This window comes from Hyperolius riggenbachi, chromosome 8 (genome assembly GCF_040937935.1).
Source record: "Hyperolius riggenbachi isolate aHypRig1 chromosome 8, aHypRig1.pri, whole genome shotgun sequence".
Classification (NCBI taxonomy): Eukaryota; Metazoa; Chordata; class Amphibia; order Anura; family Hyperoliidae; genus Hyperolius; species Hyperolius riggenbachi.
The window spans coordinates 153,867,661-153,893,158 of record NC_090653.1 but is presented as its reverse complement, the minus strand read 5'-3'; the positions used below and the strand labels follow the sequence as shown (position 1 = coordinate 153,893,158).

Genomic DNA, 25,498 nt, shown 5'->3' with positions numbered 1-25,498 from the left:
TAGCTGCACAACTACAGGAGCCTCCGATGCTTATCTTCAGCAACTGGTTTAATACGTGATCTCATCTGACATAATGTTTACCTATAGAACTGTAGAACTGAAAGCACTATGGAATTTTCTTTTGAAGACACACACACACACACACACACACACACACACACACACACACACACACACACACACACACACACACACACACACACACACACACACACCTGACATACTGTTTACCTATAGAACTGAAAGCACTATGGAATTTTCTTTTGAAGACACACACACACACACACACACACACACACACACCTCTGACATACTGTTTACCTATAGAACTGAAAGCACTATGGAATCTTCTTTAAAGACACTCACACACACACACACACACACACACACACACACACACACACACACACACACACACACACTTTTGTATCAGATGACAACCTAGTGTGAGAACAGGTGTTATCTGACATTGGTGGCACAATGGTGGCCTCCTCTGTCATCTCAGGGGCCAACCTAGCATACAGGTGTTGTCTGAAATCGATGGCCTCCTATTCAGAGACAGCACACACATTGTCATCTCAGGTGACAACCTCGCGTAAGTACAGCTGTTGTCTGACATTGATGACCACCTATTCAGAGACAGCACACACATTGTCATCTCAGGTGACAGCCTAGCGTAAGTACAGGTATTGTCTGACATTGGTGGCCTCCTCTTAAGAGACAGCACACACACATTGGGCTTGATTCACAAAAGAGTGCTAACTGTTAGCACGGCCGTTTTCGCGTGAATTTTTGCACGAAACGATAACGTTTTCGCGCGCAAACGCAAATTTTACCACAAAATCGATATCGTTTTCGCGTGAAAATTCGCGTTTGCGCGCGAAACCGTTATCGTTTAGCGCGAAAATTCGCGCGAAAACGGCCGTGCTAACAGTTAGCACTCTTTTGTGAATCAAGCCCATTGTCATCTCAGGTGACAACCTAGCGTAAGTACATGTGTTGTCTGACCTTGCTGGCCTCCTCTTCAGAGACACCACACACATTGTCATCTCAGGTGATGACCTACTGTGAATATAGGTGCTGTCTGTCCTCTTCAGGGACAACACATGTTATAATTTCAGGTGATAACCTAATGTGCATACAAGTGTTATCTGACATTGGTGGTACATCAGTGTAAGTACAGGTGTTGTCTGACCTCGGGGGCCTGCTCTTCAGAGACAGCACACACGTTATCATCTCAGATGTCAACCTAGTGTGAATAGAAGTGTTGTCTGACATTGGTGGCCTCCTCTTTAGAGACCGCACACAACGTGGTCATCTCAGGTGGCAACCTAGTGTGAGTACAGGTGTTGGTTGATATTGGTGGCCTCCTCTATAGAGACAACACACACATTGTCATCTCAGGTGAACCCCTATTTTTTTAATCTCAGGTGAACCCCTATTTTAAGTTCAGGTGTTTTCTGAAGGAGGACAATACTTAGCTGACAGCTATTGTATTGTAGTTTCCTGTGCAAGCTGAAGTGGACAGATTCTATTTGTATTGCATGTATTTACCTCCTTCTCTGCCTCTCAGATCTCGCACATGTGTGCCTGCGCCGTTTCACTACAGTCCTCAGCAGCGAGATCTGAGAGGCGGTAACAGGATAGGGCGTATCACCCGGCATCAATGACACCCGGCGTATAAGACGACCCCTGACTTTTCAGAAGATTTTCAAGGGCTAAAAAGTAGTCTTATACGCCAGAATATACAGTAATTCTTTAAAAATTGCAGCATTAATAGGCACCTTAACAGTGGTTGTAGCAAGAGATAGACCTACTGATGTGCAGGAGTACTTTATGGCAACAATAATCCACAATCAAGTACAAGCAACACAGAGAGTCAGCTGCAATAATGGGAGTATCCTGTTTATTGCTTCATAAAGCAATAACCACAGTCAGTGGAGCATACCTTTTTTACTGACTGTGATTACTATTATATGACAGAAAAAATTAGATGTTCCCATGAATACAGTTGAGTTACTATGTTTCTTATCTCTACTAGTGTAGTTTTATCACCACATATTGGCAAAGATATGAATAGCATATGACTAGCTGAAGTAGCACTTAGCCAGTTATACACTGACAGACTAATTGTTGTACCCACATTTACCAGAGCAGCTGCAACTGTGACTGTCAACTGGGGAAATCAGCTTATGAGAATTAGATCTTTTTTTTTTAATTTTCCAAAAACGTAAGATTTTCCCACCCCAGCCATAAATGCTGATGTGTCATTCCAGTTATGTGGGTGTTCCTGGGAAGATCTGGGAAGTTAAAGTAAACCTGAACTGAGTAAAATGATTTAAAATTAACCCTACCTGTACCTGCAAATGAATATTACATACTTACCTTGCCGTCAGATCCTCTCAAAAGCTCAGAGAGTTCCATTGATCAGTGGACAAACAGGATGCATGAGAGGAGAAAGAGATTGATGAGTAGACTACATGGGAGGTAAGTGTGACAGGTGTATGTTTATTTTGGCTTCTAATGTTCAGTTCAGGTTTGCTTTAAAGGCAACTCAAGCTGAGCCTTCTCCGGCTCCCCGCACATTGCAAATCTGATCTGCGATTTGGGATTCCGATTTTCCCTGGATGCTATCAAAACAAAAAGAAAAATGCAGAAAAAACGCAGCTTGCAGTACAGATTCAAAATTGCAAATCAGAATCGCAGATCTCAGATAAAGCACACTAGTCTGACCTTTGCAGCCCGGCGTCTCGTTTCAAATGCTTTTCAAGTGTGCAGAAAAAGCATTTGTCGACATTTGACGGTGCTTCCCTGTGTGTGGCGTCTTTCATCTTCACAGGGGGACACAGAAGGGGGGTGGTAAACAATCCTTCCAGGATCAGCTAATCACCAGGCAGACGACGGTGCTCGACGGGATCAAAATGCAGCGTTTATGCAAACACCGGTTAGCGGTCATACTGACAGCTGTCCATTTATCTGAATGGACAGCGTTAAATTACGTGCGCTGAGTACGTTGTCTAACGTCGCAGAGCTGTCCGTGTAAACCAGCCCATACAGACTGTTAACACAATACAATACAAATGTAATACTAAGGTAATGGATTATAGTCTGTCCGCTGGCTTTTAATGGGTAGCTTTATTTTCACTAAAAGCAAAAACTTTCTTCAAGGACATTTATAATCACTGCAGACACAATTAAATATTAAAAATAGCTCATCTCTTTTTCCTCTGCCGTTGTTTTCTCTGGTAACTTTATTGAATTAGATGTGGCCCATGAACAGACATTTAATCATTCCAATATATCTTTAAATATAAACTGTTTTACCTCCATTAACTAAATACTCTTTGTGGAAGAGTGAAAGGTGAAAGTAAAAAATAAAATAAATAAAATAGAATAACTGAACACCAACTAAACCAACAATGTGATTTAAAAAGTATTGAAATACCGAGGTTTGCGTTGTGTATTAATGGCGAATGCAATATCATTTTTCTCTTACAGAAAGTAATGTTACACTTTAAGTATAGCACGAACATCAGCAAAGGGGAGTTGCTTGTAGACCTCATGTGTCATAAATATCAATGTTTGGAGAGAAAATGCTCAGCTTATAGTTAATTTGTGTTTTTTTATTTTAATTAATGAACACAATGAAGAATGATTCATTAAGGATGTCAGAAAGAAGTAATGACATTTTTACACAGCTTGAAGTTTTACTCAGCCTGAGAACCCTTCTTTTGCAGGAACAGAGGCAGGTGGAGGATCCAACACGGGAGGTGAAGAAGGTTCGGAAAGCACGGAACAGGAGACTAGAATGGAACATGATGGCGTATGATAAGGAGTTCAGGCCCGATAACAGGTTCTCACCATCTCCATATCATGTGACTTCATCCGAGGGATCACTGTCCCCTGATAATAGGCAGGTTCCATGCACAATGTCATGCCAATTGGGAAACAAATTCCACTATTTCATTAATTACACAGACTATATATGTATATATGCAGTACATGTCCACGTACAACTTAGGTGCTTATATAAAAGTAGAGTTTTAATCAGTTGCTTCTGAAGGCTATCTCAGGCTTCTTCTTCCCAACCCTTTGCTTTATCGCCTTTAGGGCCTGATGCAGTAAATGCAGGGAGTGCACAGCAAATTTACTGTTACTAATGCGGAGGGAGCACCACCCGTTAACCTATTAGGGTCACACACATTGCTATGGTGAATACAATAAATAAATAAATAGTGGTGCTAATGGGGTGACAGACTGTGGTCTCCACGCTTTAGAAATGGTATCTTTCCTGCAGTTTACTGCATCAGGTTCTTTGTTATGTTCATGTGTCCACCTCCACTCAGGCCATGGTATAATTGGTTGCTGACACATAAACCATGTCTTTTCTTTCCTTGTCTGCAGTCTAACCATCTCCTTTCTTGCTGCAGTCTGCGTCCCTCCTAGCTTGTCTGCGTGTCTGCAGTCTGCTCCTTTCTTATTTGCAGTCTGCACTCCTCCTCTCTTGTCTGCATGTGTGCAGTCTGCTCCTCTCCCCTCTTGTTTGTGTGTCTGCAGTCTGTTTCCTTCCTCTCTTGCCTGCAGCCTGCTCCTCTACTTTCTTGTCTGCAGTCTCCTCCTATCCTCTCCTCTCTTGTCTGCATGTCTGCAGTCTGTTCCCCTCCTCTCTTGTCTGCAGTCTGCTCCTCTCCTCTTTTGTCTGCAGTCTGCTCCTCTCTTATTTGCAGTCTGCTCTCCTCCTCTCTTGTCTGTGTGTCTGCAGTCTGCTCCCCTCCTCTTTTGTCTGCAGTCTGCTACTATCCTCTCTTGTCTGCAGTCTGCTCCTCTTCTCTCTTGTCTATGTGTCTGCAGTCTGCTCAACTCCTCTCTTGTCTGCGTGTCTGCAGTCTGCTCCCCTCCTTTTTTGTCTGCATGTCTGCAGTCTCCTCCTCTCTTCTCTTGCATGCGTGTCTGCAGCCTGCTCCCCTCCTCTCTTCTCTGCGTGTCTGCCATCTGCTTCTCTCCTCTCTTGTCTGCATGTCTGCAGTCTTCTACCCTCCTCTCTTGTCTGCGTGTCTGCAGCCTGCTCCCCTCCTCTCTTGTCTGCATGTCTGCAGCCTGCTTCATTCTACTCTTCACTCTTCATTCTCCACATGTGTGCCTACAGCCTTATCCTATCCTCCCTTGCCCATTTTTAGCTCCAGCCAGCTTCTCTTCTCCTTTTCCTCATCTGTGACTCCGGTTTGTTCCTCTTCACTTTCAAACCAAATCACCCCCCCCCCCCCCACCCTCAAAGCCTGCTGAATACCTATGCTTACCATTGTCTATGCAAATTGCATGAGTATGAGTCCACTGTCAGGTCTGTGTTATAAAAACTGTAAAATGGAACTGTTCCTCACAGTAATCAAAGACAGAGTCCCTTTGTTTTCTGTTAGCCACAGCTCCATTTAAAAAAAAAATTCGTAAATAAACTTCATCATTTTCTATGTATTTCTAACAACAGAATTTAGCAAATTATACATTTGTACTGTTATTTATTTTAATTTTTTTTTAAGATTTGTAATTAGTATAGCCAGTATTACCACAACACTTACCATTCTTGGAAAAAAACAATACAAAAAAGAACGCATAGGCACCAAACATAACTTAGAGTGGACTTCAACATGTCACCAGACTGAACAGAAATGGCAATAAGGGTGAGAGTGCTTTCTTGTCAAGCTGCTTCCCAAAAATCTACCCTTCCTGATTCTCAGTAGTGTTGGTGTTCGAATTTGGCATATCTTACTTGGAACACCCACATACTCACGAACACCACACTTCAGCACCATTTCAGTACTGGAGAAGTGGACAGCACCAGTTCCATTACTTGCATTTCAGTGTATTTAATGTGACTCTAATGCTTCCTTCTTCCAAAGCCAGAAGCAGGAGGTATTAGTGTTAAGTGAAACACATTGTGAAGTACAAGTAATTAAAATTCACCTTCACCCCCTACCCTGTCCACTTGTTCTGTACTGAAATGGTGCTGAAGTGTGGTGTAAGGTAGTATTTGGGTGTTCAGAATCCGATATGCTGAATTCAAACACCAACACTTAGGGCTTGATTCACTAAGACAAATAGCATGCCTTATCAGAGTTGACACGCCTTATCAGAGTTAACACGCATTATCAGAGTTAACACGCCTTATCAGAGTAGCATAGCAAGCGCTATGAACTTATGCCTAATAATTGACAATGACGAGAGCTCCACTCGTCCTGCCCTGAGCCCCTGCAGGTCCAATTACTTTAAAGGACATTATCCCCGTGCTTTGATTGGCCCAATAGGCTGCCTGTAAAGTTTCCTGTCAAGTGGCAGGCAGCCTATTGGGCCAATCAAAGTGTGGAGATAATGTCCTTTAAAGTGATTGGACCCACAGGGGTTCAGGGCAGGACGAGTGGAGCTCTAGTCATTGCCAATTAGCAATAGGTTTGTAGCACTCGCTGTGCTACTCTGATAAGGCATGTTAACTCTGGTAAGGTGTGTTAACTCTGATAAGGCATGCGATTTGTCTTAGTGACTCAAGCCCTTAATCTCAGTAGGTCCTCTTATAGCACTCCTCCCCAATTCCTGCTAAAGCCACACTCTGGGCTGTGCAGCTCTGTAGAAGCCAGAAAATGGTCACATGGGGTGGGGGAGCTGTCTAAATGCTCTCTTTTTTTAGAGGGGACTGTGGGTAATGGAATTTAAAGAAATAACCAGCCTACTTAGTAAGGAATTAAATTAAGCGTCAGATAGGCTAGAAGACACTCCGACATATATTTTTACTTCTGTTCAGCCAGTTCAAGACCAGTTTAAAGTTAATTTAGTAAATTCTATACGCCTAGTTTTTTTTTCTTTTAATATATTGCTGTCACCCCTTTCATCCTGTGTGGGATTTATGCATGTGGTTGTGCAGTATGCTGCAGGGTACCCTACAACTCCAAATATGAATTGACTTTTTACTTTGATAACGGCAGGTCATATGCTTCAGATCTGGATCACTCCTATCCTGCAAGTCCAAATCACACTGCTCAGCAGGTCCTCGCTGCTGTCCCTCACTTGACTGCAGAAAACAAAGAGATTATACTGATGGCAAGTCAAGCACAAGAACATGGCTATCGTACCTCTGCTCCTGGTAGCCGACAGAACAGCCTAAACCGAGCCCAGCAAGCTCATGTGCCACAACAGCCAGAGGCAATTCTCAATGGCCCACGACCTCAAGCACTGAAGGATTATGGGTAAGTGACACATCTTATCAGATCTGAAGAAGTGGCTAAAACACAAGGGCACAGTGATTTTTCAGTCTTTTATATGTTTTGTCTGATTTTCTGTTTGTTTGATTGCCACAAAAATACATTTTTCAAACCTAAATTGTCGTCTTGAAACCTATTGCGCTGTGCTAGATACTATGTTAGGCAAAAACCACAATGGAATGGTAATTTATATCCTTTATAATTGCTTCAGGGAGTCAGTTGTGTTTTGGAAAATACGCCTCTTTAGCACAGCCTTCACCTTTTACCCCAAGCTTCTAAAACTCTTAAGAAAATTTAAAATCCAAAATGTGAAGCTGTGTTCATTAGAGTTGCAGAGAAATGTGACAGTGTGCCCAGGTGCTTATTATGTAGATTGGAGCTGACACTCTATCTAAATATGTTTTCTGTGTAATAGCCTGCGAATTGTGATGTTTGGTGCACACACTGCTGAATTCTGTGTTTTGGGGTAACATGCTGCCTAGTTGTTATCTGGGGATCTGCTGCATGCTTAATCATAATCTAAGTCATGTCTCATTTGGCTTTTTGCAAAGAAAAACATATGTTTTTGTTTTTTGTCTTTTTTAAAGACTCCCTTGTTGTCTAATCATACTCTACACAGTGCACAGAAAGAACCCTCATAGACCAAGTTTTAAAAAAATATAAATACTTTGATAAATATCTTTCAATAACCAGTGATCAACGTAAAAGGGTATACGCCCAAAACATTTAATTGAATAATAATACAAGGTTTGACCACCCTTTGCCTTTACAACAGCCTAAATTCTCCTAGGTGCTTCTGCACACAGATTTAAAAAAAAAAAAATCAATGTCAAAGTCAAAAGCAGTAGTATATAAACAGCCATTGTACAGGAAGATATAAAGAACATCTATAAGAGTGTACAGGACAGGTATATCTTCTCATAAAAGTAAAAACTATAGCCCCACTTGTTGAGGGGAGGGGGGCAAAGGGAGTGGGAGGGGAAGGAAGGGAAGGGGAGGTAAAGGACGGGGAAGAGGAGCGGAAAGGAAAAGAGAGAGGAGGGAGGGGGGGGGGGGGACTGCAGAGAATTTTAAGGAGCTCAGCAGGTAGGCTATTCCATATATTCCAGAGAACTAATCACAGCTCTAGGGGTTGTCTCTCTCAGTTGCTTCTGACTCATTATGTAAACAGACTAATAACATTAAGATCTTGGCTCTGTTGGGGTCATACCATATTTTCCATAACTATGATTTTGGCTGAATATAGTTCTTTCCTACTTTAGCTATATGTTTGGGCTCAGTGTTCTGCTGCAGAATAACTTTAGAACCAGTAACATGCCTCTCAGTGGATGATGGTCAGCATTCTGCCTCTTCTTATCATATTTGAGGAGACCATTTATTCACAAAAGACACCCAACTGCCATCTGCAGAAATGCATCCACAAACCTGCAAGGATCCGTCACCATGTTTCACTGTAACCTGCAGACACTTTTTGTACCACTCTTCAGGGCTTTGGAAAGCAAACTGCCTTCTGTTACAGTAAACGATTTACATTTGGGCTGATCAGTTCAGAGCACCTCCTGACATGTTTCTGCATACCAGTTCATGTATTTTCTGCATGGGAAAGCTGTTTGTCCTTGTTTCCACATTAGTAATGTGTTTTTTGGCAGCCGCTCTTCCATGATGTAGATCACATCCTACCAGACTTCTCCTGGCTGCAGATGTTTGTACCAGGGTTCCACTGATACTGCCTGGTTTGAGCTGACAGTACCACTGGACATCTTCTGAATTTGAAGGGAAGTTCTAATGTCCTTCATCTGCTGCAACATGTTTCTGAAACCAGCAACTATGCTTTCAGCCTGCATCCTAGCTTCTTTCTTTGTGCATCAGCAGAAGAGCTTGGATAGCACACAGTAGAAAGAAAAGAAGTGTAATAAATAGCTGTACCAGAATATAGAAATCAAGATAATGCTAATTGGTAATATTCATTCATGTACAAAATAATGGCAATCTCAGAGCCATATATAGTATAAATACAGTATATATATATAAATGAACATATCTGACCAACACAAGAGTAGAGTAGTCTTGTTGTTTACTTACGGTCTATAAGTGAACAAAATAGTAGACTTCAGTCTTACAGAGACCTCATACAATTATAACTCAAACTTTGTAATGCACAACTCAAACTGCAAAAGGGATGAACAACATGGTGGTACATTCTTTGAAATATATTAGCGAGATGGTGTCTGACCGATTGGGCTATTTCACAAAGGAAATTGTTTCATAGGGAGTGCCATACAACATGAGATTACTGTCCAATATAGATGGGCTTGGTTGATATCTGAGACAACAGTAAGCTTTTCCCAGTTGGTGAGTGTTGTACACCTTTTATCAGACAGCCTCCCCTTATACAAAAGATAGACTGTACATATATGTGTATATATATATATATATATATATATATATAGTTGTGGTTCATAAATTGATATATATACAGTATATATACATAATGTGCACAATAAATATTGCATAGAGCAATAAATACAGTACATCAATAATGTAGTGTATTAAAATACATAACAAATTGCATGTCCTTGGTCTTCTACATTATTTAATTTTATTCAATTTGAAATCCTTTTAAACTTTTACACCTTTGGCACTAGCATTATTCTTGGTCATGGCCAGCAATCAGACAGGTGTACATTAGGTGCTATTAGGTGACATTAAGTGATTTATCAACTTGAAGTTTGCTGTCAGGATCTCTCCTGTAGCATGTTCTGTCGCTTGCAGTGGAGCTGCAACCAGGCAGTTCTGACATCTGCTTGCATTCGGTTGCGCATTCGCAATGAGTCTCATTGTCATTTGCAATCACTCTGCAGTTCAGAGCAGCTCAGGATGCTGTCATGACTCCTCCTTTTGCTTGCTGCAGTTGAACTGCAGCCAGATAGCCCTGGATTTCCTACATGCATGTTGTTGCATAATATTGCATGTATTTGTTATGAGAGTCTTTTAGCTAGCAGCTTGTAATCAAGCTGGCTCAGGATTGCATCATTACCATTCAGCTGTGTGGAATTTGCATGCCTGCATAAAAGTCTGCCTCCCATTTCAGACCCTGCCCGACATAGCGTTCAGCTCCCTGAGTTGTTGCTTGGTCATTCATGCGAATTGTATATTGCATTGTTTAATCCTGTTTCTTGTTTGGACGTTTGCTGTATCCGCGGGGATACAGTAAAGCCCTTCTGATACTGATAGCTTGGATTCTGCCATCACCACGTTGGTGACTGGTAGTATTCCTTCTTGCCTTGTTCCTGAGGTTGCCATTAGTTACGCTCCTCCCTGTTCGTTTAGTCTATGTCAGTGTGAATGTTGCCGTCGCTGGGGCAGCGACTAGATTGGCAAAGCATTCCGTCCGTCTGTCTGTTGTTTGTCTTGTTAAATGTTATTACTTGTGCTTTAGATAGTTTCTTGATAAATATATATGCAGATCTGCAAATATATATTTATCCGTTAGTTGAGCCGTTTGTTATTTTTCTCATTTAACGTGTATGACCTTAGCCTGTAACCGACCCTGATTCTGTCTAGTCCACTGTACCACTGCCATCCGATCTATCGTGTATGACCCAAGCCTGTCACCGACTACGTCTGTTGCGTATTGTATCACATAGCATCTAGCGTGATAGGCGGCCCAGAGCCGCAGTTGCTCTGGACAATCTTGCTTCCTTGTTCATTACTCCTGTGTCCATCTGTGTAGCCTCTTACATTACCCAGCTACATAGTCTTGAGCACACACGCTGACTCAGAAAGTATATCCCCCCCCCCCCCCAGCTTTACATTTGCATTGTTTATTTTGCACATATTAACTGGACAAGTAATTTGGATATGTAATTTAATACACTGCATTAGTTAGGTATTTTATTTTGCATTATCTTTTGTGCAAATGACATGAATTTATGACAGAAAGGGACAAAGAAGGACACAGTGGGACCGAAGGACAACACGGGGACAGAAGGGGACAAAGGAGGACACACATGGAGACAGAAGGGGACACAGAGGGGTAAAAGAGGACACAGGAGAAGCAAAGGGGGACAGAAGGGGACACACAGGAGGAGCAAAGGAGGACACAGTGAAACAGAAGGGGACACATGGGGAGCAAATGAGGACACAGGACAGAAGGGGGCACACGGGGGAGCAAAGGACGACATGGGGACAGAAGATTAAACACAGGGGAAGCAAAGGAGGACCATGGGGACACATAGGGGACATAGGAGTACACAATAATTGGGGGAGAACATGCTCCCGAAACATGGACGCACCAGGTTTAGTATATTTTTTTTCCCCTGGTCTTTGCTCTCTAAACCTAGGTGCTTCTTATATGGATAGTCTTATATGGCAAAACATGTGGTAAATATGGCTCTGAAATTGCCATTGTTTTAATAAAATTAGTTGAAATTGATTTTAGTTTTGGTGATACATCCCATCAATAAATGATATGAATTAATTCCAATTAACCAATTATCATAAGCTTTATTTCTATATCTGGGCAACTATGTATTACACTACTTAATTTGTTTTTGGTGTACTTAAAGGAAACCCTATAGGAAGTACATAAGGCAGCATGGTGGTGTAGAGGACTGCACTCTCACCATGCAGCTGTGTGTGACCCTTGGTCAGGACACTATCTGCATGGGCATTGAGCTTGTGATCATTTTCCTCTCACATTCCAAAAACTTTCTGATAAGCGAATTGGTTCCCTCCATAACTGGAGGTTACCATCTTTTTTTTTATCCCATCTCAAATACTCTACTGTAAGCTTGCACAGGCATAGTGGTGGTACAGAACTTTTTTTAATGTTCATTTTGCTGGAGCTTGGATAACGCATTTGGAAACTTCTGTCGTCCTGCCTGTGAGAGACCTTGCTGGATCAGTCAACTCCCCCCGTTTCTTGTTGCTGTGCTTAGACTTGCCATTTTGTAGAGTTTTTTACACTGAACATTCTTTAGAATTACACTACTGCTAGGTTCACTTTATTCGGAAGAAGAACATGTACAAACACACACACACACACACACACTCGCACGCACACACACACGCACACACACACACACACACTCGCACGCACACACACACGCGCACACACACACACACTCGCACGCACACACACACGCACACACACACACACACACTCGCACGCACACACACACGCGCACACACACACACACTCGCACGCACACACACACACACTCACATGCACGCGCACACACACACGCACGCACACACACGCACGCACACACACTCACACGCACACACACACACACTCGCACGCACACACACACGCACACACTCGCACGCACACACACTCACATGCACGCGCACACACACGCACGCACACACACACGCACACACACACACTCACACGCACGCACACACACATACACACACGCACACACACATACACACACACGCACACACACACACACTTGCACACACACGCACACACACTCACACGCACGCACACACGTGCACACGCACACACACTCACATGCACACACACACACGCTTGTTGTGTCCTTACTCCCCTTATAACAAGTCACACTTCAGGCCCTCCATTTATCAAGCGCAACTATCCTGAACCCCATATAAGACCTGCGGCTATTGTAGTCGCCATATAACAAGTGCAGGTATCATGGCCACTAAAAAATATAATTGCACAGGCTGCCCATGAAGCTGAGTAGCACATAATGGGTTATCTTCTCCACTTTATGTCCTTCCTGCTTTTCTGTGCATCCATTGTCAGGTCCTACTGCTTCTCATGACACAGGCCAGGAGAAGACCCAGGAAGTGCAAGCTGGTAATCATACTTAGTTCTGTGTCTCTGTCCCTGTGTCTGCTATGGCAATTCTTACATCCCTGGTAGTTTTCTATATCTTGCTTGGTTAATGCCAAGAATAAACTACATCCACACATGCATGTAGATTCGTGATTCATTAGCTCCGTATTCATATCCACTGTCATTTCTACTGAAGTGTTCAGGACCATAGAGAGCGCACAATTACTGTGTGGCATCACATGGGACAGCAGCTTCTGACCAAAACACAGCTGCCTGTGGTCAGTTACAGGCACTGCTAAAGACCATCTGGAAGATGTCACTCTGGTGATTTTGTAGCTGCAATTATCCTAAACTGAATCGTTTGAACAGCAAAATAGTCTGTGTTATAAATTCCTTCCCATTATGAATTACATATAATAACATCATTTAGAACTAATTCAGATTTCTTTCTTTATTGAAGCCATTCTTAGAGCGAGAGAAACAGTAGTGAATACATAGTAGAAGTGAATCCTTTTACTGACAGCAGATAATACCTAGTTTGTCATGTACATCATGTATATTTAGTTTAGAGAACAAGTGTGTGTAGCGGTATAATGAGCTCCATACCTTAGCTATGACGTGATGATGCGGGTGAGATCGCTCTCCTACCTCCTGCTTTTTACGCTCTGTGCTGCCTCTGCATGTCAGTTTGTCACTGGAATTCCTAACTGAAGTCAGAGTGGCCTAGATAAAACTGTGATGGGCCAAGACAGCAGGAATTCTGCCAGCAGCAGATCAATGGAGGAACTTCACTGCAGTGGGAATTTATAAATATTCATGATCACCCCTACTTAGAATTTCATTACTAAAGTAGACTAGCAGGTAATAAATACAGCAAGCCTCTGTGTTAGAAAGAATGAAAAGGGTTTCATTCGAGCCAGCCAAACACTCTGTTGTGGTATCAGCAGTACCTGAGGGTTGGCGCCTGAGTGACACCCTGGAGGAAATACACGAGGCAGCAAAGTGGTGTATTAGAAAGCACTTTCACCTTGCAGCTGGATTTAAATCTTTGCCCAGGACACTATCTACATGGAGTTTGTATGTTTTCGCAGTGCATATGTGGGTCTTCCTCTATCATACCAAAAACATTCTGATAAGCTAATTGGTCCCCTTCAAAACTGGCCTTAAAGAACAAGCGAACTGACATGTGACATGATGAGATAGACATGTGTATATACAATGCCAAGCACACAAATAACTAGGCTGGGTTTCTTTTTTTTTCTTCTCTGCCTGAAAGAGTTAAACATTAGGTATGCAAGTGACAGTTTCTGTCCGGGTCGGGCCCGGATCGAACTGGGTCAGACTATAGCATAACTCTCACTGATAAGTAATTACAGCCATAAAACACTTTCCTGTCAGTAAATGGCCTCTGAGAGCAGAAAAGAGATAAAAAGGGTCTATAATTCATAGATTTGAGCTCTAGAATACTTCAATGAAGTTGCCATTGAGCAGAAACAATGAACCAGTAAAAACTTTAAAAACTAGATTTAAATATAAAATAAATCTGTGGGATTTCTAAACAATTTCCTTTTTAGGAGAAGGAGGACAGATACAATTGTTTTTCTCATCAGATTATTTGCACCTCGGATGTCCTTTAAAGTGTACCTGGGATGAATAGCATCAAAGTATTTAAACGTACCTGGGGCTTCCTCCCACATTATGTAGTGTAATGCTATGGGTCATTGATCTACAATCGTTCCTGTCCCGTCCCGTTCAATCGAGATCTACCGTCTGGTCATATCAATAATTTCAATCAGTTTTCGCAGAAAACTATCAAAATTACAAGGGTCATCCAGAAATTAACATCCATTTTCATTTAATCAATTAAAGAAACATTTTATTTATTACACATTGGATCTTCTGATTATTTCTCCATATAATCACTTCTTTTATTTAGGCATTTATCATATCTTTTTACAAGGTTTTCAATGTTTTAGTAGCATCCCACTCCTCGCCTATGATTTGGAGGGATTGGGGATGGGATGGTTCAAGTTAATGCTGCTGAACTAACAGTTACTGGCATTCTGCAGTTATATGACAAGTGAACTAGAGCGAGAAGAGGTTAACCTGACAGATGAAGGTTACACTGGCAGATAAAAGCAGACAGATGTTACTTTCTGGATAACCCTTGTAGGAACTGTATGACATGAGAGTGATCGAATTTGCTAGGAATTGATGGGAAAAATCAGTAATTATATGGAACTTTTAAGATGGCCATACATCTTAGATTTGCTGCCCGATTGACCAGACGATTAAATAATTTTATCGAATTGAATCTAAATCGGTGCCGCAACAAGCATGCCCAGTTGACGTTTCGATTTTGGACCACAATGGATTGAATTTATTGATTGAGCATGCTGGAAAATCCCAGACTGATGTGGTCGATCAGATTCGCAGTGGTAACGACTTATGATATCGTGATGACCAATGAGTGTGGCGGACCCCCAAATGTAAATGTGCCTCCTTCTTGCCTCCTTGCATGTATATCGGAAATCTCACCTGCTCTAGCTGTGGTGACTCCTGGTCTTCTCCACTGCTTCCCCAAGCGCTGCCATACCTGTGTGTGTGACATCACACGTGCCACGTGTTATACGCACCACCACATGGTAGCTGCGTGTGACGGCGGCGTTCAATGGAAACAGTATACGAGACCAGAAGAAGCTGGACAGTCGCGGCAACTGGAGTAGGTGAGATTACAATGCATGGGGGAGGTACATTTACATTTGGGGGCGATCAGCCAGGCGATGGAGTCGGTGTCATGAGGGCGTTTCCCAAGATATTTTGTGCTCAGAATCAATTGGGAATCGGCCTGCACTTTATGGACAGCTAACAGATCCCTCTCCGTTCAGATTTGATCAGAGGGAGATCTGTCTCTTGGTCGATCTGCCCCTACATTGCTAGATGTATGACCACCGTTACAGCCAAGCACTGGTGCTGTTAGGTAAATAATAACTTCAGATCTTTTGCCTTATGTATCCACACAGTTCTGCTTTCTTAATTCAGTAACCTAACTCATGTTGTTTTAAATAATTGGTGTGGTTGAAACAGAATGACTGATCTGGTTGATTGTGCTTATTCAAATTTTCTTCATTGCAGTGGTCAACAGGCACCAGCGACTGAATATTTTGTGCCTCCTGCGCCCCCACCTCCGCCTCCTGTTATCCCATCTGCACAAACAGCTTTTGACAGCCCAATTTCTGCCCCTACTCCTGTAGCTCCCAATATAGTTGCTTCCTTCAACCCTCCCCCTCCCCCAGCACCACCCTGTCCATATTCTGCCTCTCCTTCCCTAACTGTCTTTTTGGGCCCACCAGTAGCTCCCCCACCACCTCCACCAGGGCCTCCTACTGTCAGCGCTTCCCCTGCTTACTCTGCTTCCCCTCCCACTGTCACTGTGGAACCAAGAAAACCTCAGATCCCACTCATCCCTATGAGTGATGCTAGGAGTGACCTTCTGGCAGCAATCCGCAGAGGTAAGAAGGAATAGCTTGTTCACTAAAAGCATAATAATTTATAGTTGTGCAGCAGCTTATTATAGAAAAGATGAGCAATGTGACAGCTATAAATCTATTCATGGTATGGTTTATTCTGGAAATACTTCAAATGCATTGTTGCTTGGTTACTTCTAGCAATGTTTTTCACAAGCACAGATTGTGTTAACCCATTTTTACAGTAACCAATAATTTCAAAAACTCGGTATTTACTTCAAACACTTGCATAAAAACCTTCTGGATACATCGGATTTTTCATACGGAGACTCGCTGCAGTCTCCGTATGCAGACTGCAGCCTTGCGATGTACACGTGCTGCCGCCGCCGTCCTCCATGGTTACAGCATCCTCTTCCTGGTTACAGTGACCCTTACTGTGTGACCTGCGGCGCATGTCCCGGGGTCACATATGATCCACCATCAAGCTCAGAAGAGCTTGATCGTGGATGACGGAGCGCCCTTAGATTACCGCAGGATGGAGAGGAGTGCTGCGGCAGGATCAGGTGAGATGCAGCAGGAGTTAGTTAAGCAGTGTACCGTAGTTTGGGTTGGCTGCTGGAGTTAGTGAAGTGTACTGTAGTAGGTGGTTGCAACAGGGGTTAGTTAGTGAAGTGTAGTGTAGTTGGTGGTGACAGCAGGGGTCAGTTAGCAAAGTGTAGTGTAGTTGGTGGTGTCAACAGTTAGTTAGTGAAGTGTAGTTTAGTTCGTGGTGGCTATATATATTCTGGGTGGGAATTTGTTTCAAGGCTAGCAGGTGCAGTGATAGCCCTATGGTGTGGTGTGGCAGGTCTTGGCACATGACTTGCATGTCTACCTCACTGATTTAATCACACCGCAGCGCTACCACGCAGTGCGACATGTCAGGACCTTTGTAGAGCGATTGCTAGGCACTACCAAGTGTAAAATACTACTTCTTCTCAGCTGTCTGTATATTGTATACAGGGTTGCCTTCAGGGCATCACAGGGGAGACTCTTGTAAAGGGCCCGAGTGAATCTGGGGCCCAGCGAACAGTACCACACATGGGCTACCCGTTAATGTGATGAGCCAGGAGAGTCATCCAAGAGATTCCTTAGTTAGTGATTAAAGTAAATGTGAGATGGATTTTTACTTACCTGAGCCACCTTCCAGCCCCCTGTACTCCATCAGCTCCCTCAATACCCTTCTTGTCCAATCCATTGTGCTCCTGTGAAGTGTGCACAATCCAGCTTGCTTGTGGGACCATGCATATGAACTGTTCCAGGCCGCGTGTCTCCTCCATCTTGCTCCCATAGGTGGGAACGTTCTGTGCAAGCGCACTCACAGTCTTAATGAACTGAGCATACGCAGGATGCTCCCAGCCATTAGAGAGCATGAAAGGCAGACTCATGGATGTTAGTGAGTTAAGGCATTCAAAGCAGGTGCGGACTGGCCCGGGGAGATGGGGGGCATTTTCCCCCCAGGCCGCCACCTACTCACATATGCTGGGCCGGTGGAGCAGCACTCGTAATTACAGGGGCTGGACACCGCATTTGAGCTCACCAGCCAGTACTTGAATCGTCGCCGCAGCTGTCCTATCTCCTGTTAAGCCCCACTTCTCGATCCACGGGTAAGTCCTGCCCTGCCCAATGCAGCACATACTTGCCAGGCTTGGCACTCTGCCAGCCAGAGTCTGGCTGTCGCTCAACTTTTTGGCCAGAGTCCAGGCAGGGCATTGGGCGAGGGCTTCTGCTCCTCCCCTGATCCTCTTGCCTGTAGGTCCATTCCAGGCTGCTGTGGCGATCAAATTCCACCCCCGAACAGGAAGTTTCTGATTGGAGGTTGCCGGGGTACTGTGGACAGGGCAGTGCTGGGACATTGCAGGGGAACCCTGGCTGCACCTGCAGAGTCCCAAAAAAGAAAATAGAGAATGGGAGGAGAGGGTAGGTTTGTGTGTGTGTTTTTTGTGACTACTGAAAATACTGGGGAGGAGGGGGCGCTGCCTGCCACTCCTAGCACTAAAGGTTCTCATAAATCTAGTGATGATGGGCAGATTCGACCAAGAGACAAAGCTCTCTCTAATCGATTCTGATTAGATATCGATTCTGATTAGAGAGAGATGTCGGCTGCCCATACACCGCAGGCCAATTCCCGATCAATTTCACGCTGAAATTGGTCTAGAGTCGGCCTTGTGCACCATATCCGCCACCTCGCCATCCCCCAATGTGTAATAAAACGCCCTAGGTACCCAATGTTCAGTGCTATCTACATTACCTGTCTGCTGCTTGTCCACCGCTGGTCCCGGGCGCACTCATCGCTTCATACACGTGCCCCACGTGAATGCCTTCGTACACACATGCCGCGTTATTCTGGCAGCCATGTGGGGCACGTGTATGAAGCAAGGACTGTGCCTGGGACTGGCGGAGGACAAGCGGTGGCCACTGACTGGTAATGTATAGTGCACTGGGCACATTACACATTGGGGGGACAGTGTCAGGGGTTTCATCGCTCGTCCTGATACCGCTCCCCATTTCTGCCGCGCACACGATCGAGCACGTCTAATGATTTTTCGCTAGAAATTGGATCGTTAGTGGCAACCTTAAGCGGTAGTAAAAGGGTTAGTGTTAGGAGTGACAGTCGTCTCCCCCCCGCCCCAGGATTTTCAGTATTCACAAAATACACATTAACCGGTAGTTAGAGAGTTAAGGTGGCCATATATCACGCAACTTGGCAGTAGAGATGTGGCAAACGGTTCCCGAACTGTTCGGCGGCGAACATCTCTGAATCCCTGGGGGTTTTACTACTTCCGGGTCGCTCTGACCCGGAGTAGTACGTCTGCGCTGCCCGGCGGAGCGCGTCCTAGATCGCGCTCCTGTTGCCGGGCACTTTCTGCACATGTGCGTGACGTCATGAACGTCACGCTCATGCGCAGAGAGTACCCGGCAACAGGAGCGCGATCTAGGATGCGCTCCGCCAGGCAGCGCAGGCGTACTACTCCGGGTCAGAGCGACCCGGAAGTAGTAAAACCCCCAGAGATGTTCGCCGGGCAAACAGTTCGCCACATCTCTACTTGGCAGCTGATCGATCTTCTGAATCAATTACTATAATCAAAATCGGATGAAGATCGGTGCCAAGTGCATGCCCAATTGACAATGCGATCAATTTCAGTCCGAAATTGGTTGCATTAATCGATCCGGAAATGCTGCAGAAATCTAAAAAATGCTGCAGCCCCTGAGTTTGCGTTTGTGGAAAAAACGAGCCGCTCTGGTGTGCACCATCCCATTCCCTTTCATTAGCCAAGCGGTTTTCCCCCACAAGCATTTAAAAAAATGCTCCAGAACGGCTCTGGTGTGCACCAGCCCTTAGAGAATGATGCAATATTATAAAAAAAGGTATATAATGGAAAATAAAAAATATGAGACTCTTTTTTTTGCTACTATTGTTCGATTAATTATCAGTACTATACATAAAATTCATTATTTCATACTTTTTTTTGCTTCAGTGTCACTTTAAGCTGAGGAACAGTTTGTATACTGTCTATACTATTCGCCAACTCTAATATTACTAAAATTACTAAATGATTAGTAGATCAGATCTGATCTTACTCTGTTTTACCACAGCACTGGATAGCTGGCAGAGTTCAGATATATAGAGTTTGTGTATGGTGAACAAAATATATAGGCTGCCACAGAGAAATGCCAGGAATACTGTGATCTCTTCAGGGAAGCAACATCAGTAAAAGATTATAGGTGCATCATTAATCAGGAAGCAATTTTGAGCTAAACTGATATATTAATAATTACACTTATTCATCAAAGCAGAAACAAATCAGAAGCTGAGTTCTCTCAAGAGAGCATTCATCTGGTAGCTCTGTTCCTGCTCCAGACAGCATATGTCTAATACTGTTCTATGGCTGACATCAGGTTACAGCAGAGCCATCATTAATCATTGGTTTGGTTTAACATTACAAATAAGATAAGACAGTCTTACCATTCAGATGGATAGACTATAGAACATACTAGGCAACAATGTAAAATAAAACCTTGGCCAAGATGCTCATCCTTTGAGATCTTATCCAGAATCTAGTTTGTGTACAATTGTCCCACTAGTGAGCCAGCACACCAGATCTCTACACAACGACAACACCAACAAGTAAGCGCATTGTCTTTTTAATTTCCCCACCCACCAAAAGCTGCTCCCTCATGCACCTCCCTGTTGTCCCATGTTCCCTTTCCTTTGAACAGTAAATGGTTCCGCTGGACCCCTCTAACCCATGCCCTGGCTGTGGCTCTGCCCCATCGAGACTCTGGCTCCACCTCCTCCAGACCTGGCTGTGGCACTGGCCCTAGTTCTAAACACCCCCCCCCCCCCCTCCGTTTATACTCTAACCGGACCGAGCAACAAAGGAGGAGAGAGGGATACAGAGAGTGCATTTTCCTCTGCCCTGTGCAGCCCAGCATGGTGTCTGCTTTTGCAAGTATGCGTGAATGGTAGGAGAGTTCATTATGTTCATTAAAGCACATATGAACTAGCAAAAAAAATGAATTTGACTTACCTGGGGCTTTCAGCATCCTCTGGGTTTTCCAGCCGTCAGCTCCGAAATGACTGTGCATGGGCAGTCCGGTTCGTGCGCACCCACGATTGTGCTCCGGTTGCAGGGACCATTCTGCACATGCACAATTTTCAAAAGAATTAACTGTGAATGCACAGAATGCTCCCAGCATTGGGAGCACGAGTATGAGCATGCGCAAACTGGGCTGTGCAAGCGCAGTAGGCACGACTGGAGCTCCAGTCATAGAGGTTTCAGACCTAACAGTGGACACCGAGGGACATGACACACTACTGAAAAAATCCCCAGGTAAGTAAAAATCATTTTTTTTCTCCGCAGCTATCAATGTTGCTGCTTATGGAGGCTAAATATTGGCAGATAGAGTTAGGTTGAGGGGGGGGGGGGGTCTGTAGGGTTGGGCGCTGGTGTGGGGTCCTAAGCATGGGGGAGATTAAGGTTAGGCACCAGGTGATTTTAGGGTCAGACAGGGCTGGGGAAGGGAGGGGCATCCTTAGAGTTAGGTACCACCAGGGGAGTTTTACGGTTATGGTAAGGCTATTGAAAAATATCTGTAATGAGTACAAATATTTTACTATCAGAACTAACTAGTAGAATATCAGTAATTCTACCAGTGTTCTACTAGCCGCTATTTCCAGCACCTTTTTTACAGGTCCCTCTTTGCATGTACTGCTGTGGCTGGATAGTGTTCTGGTTAAGGGCACTCCTTCTGACACAGGAGACCAGGGTTCAAATCTTGGCTCTTCCTGTTCAGTAAGTCAACACCTTATTCAGTAGGAGACCTTGGACAAGACTCCCTAACACTGCTATTGCCTATAGAGCGCATACTGGTGGCTGCAGCTCTGGTGCTTTGAGTCCACCAGGAGAAAAGCACAATGTAAATGTGTCTTGTCTTTGTCTACTGCTAGTTGCTCTGTTTAAAGTTTCTGTTCAGTATTAATTTAAACCAAAACTGAAAAAATGCAGGCCAGTAGTGAAGGACTGACAGGGGACATAGGCACTGATAGACTCATGAACCCATGGTCTTGGCTACCATTAAGGGGGTCTGCTGCGGGCCTTATGGAGACCCGCGGCGGGCTCCCTGATTTGCAGAGTAAGTGAACGGAGCATTGGATGGAAGTTACATAGCTCTCCAGGTTCCACTGATGATTCGTATTCCTCCTAGCCGTAAGAGTCTCTATGATTACTGTGCCCTCTCTTGTCATGTTAACCACAAGAGAGGGCACTGTAATCATAGAGACTCTATTGCTAGGAGAAAGGAATATCATCATATCATCGCTGGAGCCCGGAGAGGAATGTAACTTCCGTCCAGCATTCTGCTTACTTACTGTGCATGTGGGGGCTACCTATACTTCGGTGGGGGGGGCTAGGCTACCTATACTTCGGAGGGAGGGTAATCTAACTCCTTACACTTTGGGAGGGAGGCTAATCTGGCTACCCTTACTGGGGGCCCCTCTGGCTTTTTATACTGTGGCTACCTATACTGGGGCAAAATTTTGCCATGGGAACCCATGATTTCTAGCTATGCCCTTGAGAAGTATATATATATATATATATATATATATATATATATATATATATATATATATATATGTTTTAATAATGTGTGTTTTGGAAAAAGCATGATGCCTTAAATTTCTCACCAGGTATTCAGCTGCGAAAAGTCCAAGAACAAAGAGAACAAGAGGCAAAAAAAGAGCCTGTGGGAAATGATGTGGCCACAATCTTGTCTCGCAGAATTGCTGTGGAATACAGTGAGTCAGATGATGACTCTGAACTGGAAGAGAATGAATGGTCTGACTAATGATCGCCAATCTCTGTTTACTCCTCCCGGCATTGTCAGAGCCGGATGTAACTCGAGCCCTGCAATGGACATGGTATAAAGTCTCTGGTCGACCACTACTTCACTTAGCTCTGTCTATGTTTGTGGATATTTATACTACTAATCTTCATTATCTAATGGGTGACATTTTTCACATTTGGTATGAATATAGTCAAGTAACGTGGTCTTTTTATTTGTGAGCCATAGTACTAAATTATGATATGCACAACTATACATTTGCACTCAGGCAGGAACACTTGAGCTGCACATTTTACTTTTTCTTAATTATGTATTTATTTGTTCATTTATTTATTGTTTTACTTGTGTGATATGTATGACAGTACACTGCTGAATTTACTCCATTGGAGAGATTGGCACACTAGCCCTTGCACTAGCCACAGGTGCTTTGTACAGGATATTGTCTAAGAATACTGATTCTCAGAGTGTTCTGACACTAGGCTCTAAACAATATAAATTTATGAGCTGAAACTCATATGCTCAGGTCATCCCCTTGGGTGATATGATAGGTAAAATGACAGGAAAATGTGTCATGGACCTAAATGAAATATGGCTTCAAAGAAGACAGAACCTCAGAAAAAAATAGATAGACATCCATTTCTTAAAATTACACCTGCAGTGCCTGTACAAATGTTAAAAACCCTACATTAAGGAGACTTATTCCTCAGATTATTATTTATAATGTTGATACCTTTTCCCTTGCTTTAAATGTGCTTGAAAAGATCACTTAAAACAATCTTTACTGAATCTGAAATCATGCGCCATTGCTAGAATTGAAGTGAATTTTATTTGCATTGTGTCCAGCTGCATTTCATCCTGCTGCATTGCTGCATTTAAACACGCTGCCCATACAATTGTATGTTCATGTTCACATATGTACGTTGTGACAGACCATGTCAGCCTAACACACTTTCTACCATTCATTTGTGGATAACGTGTACAAAGTGCACACATTGCATAGCAATTATTCATGTTATAAAAAATAACATGCAAGTTTTAACGTGAAGAGCTTGCATTATGCACATGTTATAACGCATTTATTTAATTATTTATTTATTTATTGTACTTATAAAGCGCCAACATATTACGCATTGCTGGACATTAGTTTAGGTTACAGACAATATTTAGGGGTGACATACAGCAAAATGACAATACATGAATATAAGAAAGACCAGAGCATGCAGCACAGTATGAGTACAAGGTAATGGTTAGTCACTGGAGGGGAGCATGGAGATTAGGAAAGTTAGGTTCACTCAAATGCATAGCATGGGTTCACAGTAATGGAGGTGCATGATCAGGTAGGACACAAAAGGAGGAGGACCCTGCCCAAAGGGTCTAGAGCAGGGGTCTCAAACTCAATTTACCTGGGGGCCGCAGGAGGCAAAATCAGGATGAGGCTGGGCCGCATAAAGGATTTCACAAAATTCCTCCCCCCCATCCCTTGCATTGATTTTTAATATTCAAAATCAAAATCACACTGAAGCGAACTATTTTGCCTATTTTACCTATTTTACCTTATAGTTCGCTTCGGTGCTCCCATTACAAGTAATCCGCCATGTCCCCGCCGCAAAACGAGGGCTGCAGAGCCCCCAAATCGCCCGGGGGGCAATCTGCCGGCATTTCCTGGAAGGGGCAGAGCTTTCAGCTTCAGCTCTGCCCCTTCTGACATCAATCGCGGCGCATCGCCGCCTCTCCCCGCCCCTCTCTGTGAAGGAAGAGTGAGAGGGGCGGGCAGAGGTGGCGATGCGCTGCGATTGATGTAAGGAAATGCCGGCGGATTGCCCCCCGGGCGATTTTGGGGCTCTGCAGCCCTTTTTAACGGCGGGGATGCGGCGGATTACTTGGGAGCACTGAAGCGAACTATAGGGAAGCTTTTGCCGGCGAGGGCCACAAAATATTGCATCGAGGGCCGCAAATGGGCCGCGGGCTGCGAGTTTGAGACCCCTGGTCTAGAGGGAGAGGTAAGGACATGAAAGGTAGGGGACCAGAGTTCAGCTGTGGGTTTAGATTACTTGTGAGGGGTAATAGGCCAGAGTGAAAAGGTGAGTTTTGAGGGCTTTCTTGAAGATGTTGAAGGAGGGGGCTGCCCTAATGGGTGGAGGTAGGGAGTTCCATAGTGTTGGAGCAGCTCTAGAGAAGTCCTGGAGGCGTGCATGGGACTGGGTGATGTGGGGGGCAGCTAGGCGAAGTTCATTGGAAGAGCAGAGTGAGTGGCTAGGTGTGTACCTCTGAGTAGGTTGGACAGGTTTTGTGGACAGATTAGTAGGTCAGACACAGTATCTTGAATCTGATTCTGGACTGGATAGGAAGCCAGTGGAGGGATTCACGGAGGGGAGCCGCCCTGGTGGAGCGATGGGAGCAGTGGATAATTCTGGCTGCCGCATTCATGGTGGAATGCAGTGGGGCTATCCGGATCATAGGGAGACCAGACAGAAGGACATTGCAGTAGTCAAGGCGGGAAATTATAAGGGCATGGATGAGGAGTTTGGTGGTGGCAGAGGTCAGGAAAGGGCGAATCTTACAGATGTTACGAAGGTGGAAGTTGCAGGACT

General features: G+C 44.0%; 1 protein-coding gene across 9 annotated transcripts in view; it reads left to right on the top strand.

Annotated features, from left to right (window-relative positions):
- Positions 1–24,503, top strand: part of LOC137527136 (actin-binding protein WASF3-like) — a 197,614-nt gene extending 173,111 nt beyond the window's left edge. For 8 of the 9 annotated variants that reach the window (XM_068247574.1, XM_068247568.1, XM_068247567.1 and 5 more), the window contains 4 exons: positions 3,738–3,913; positions 6,972–7,232; positions 16,192–16,568; positions 22,753–24,503. In XM_068247574.1, coding sequence (XP_068103675.1) covers positions 3,738–3,913; positions 6,972–7,232; positions 16,192–16,568; positions 22,753–22,910 — 972 coding nt within the window. In that variant the 3' untranslated portion in view covers positions 22,911–24,503. The remainder of the gene's footprint in view (positions 1–3,737; positions 3,914–6,971; positions 7,233–16,191; positions 16,569–22,752) is intronic. The other variant, XM_068247575.1, reaches the window with a different exon arrangement.
- The last annotated feature ends 995 nt before the right edge of the window (positions 24,504–25,498 follow it).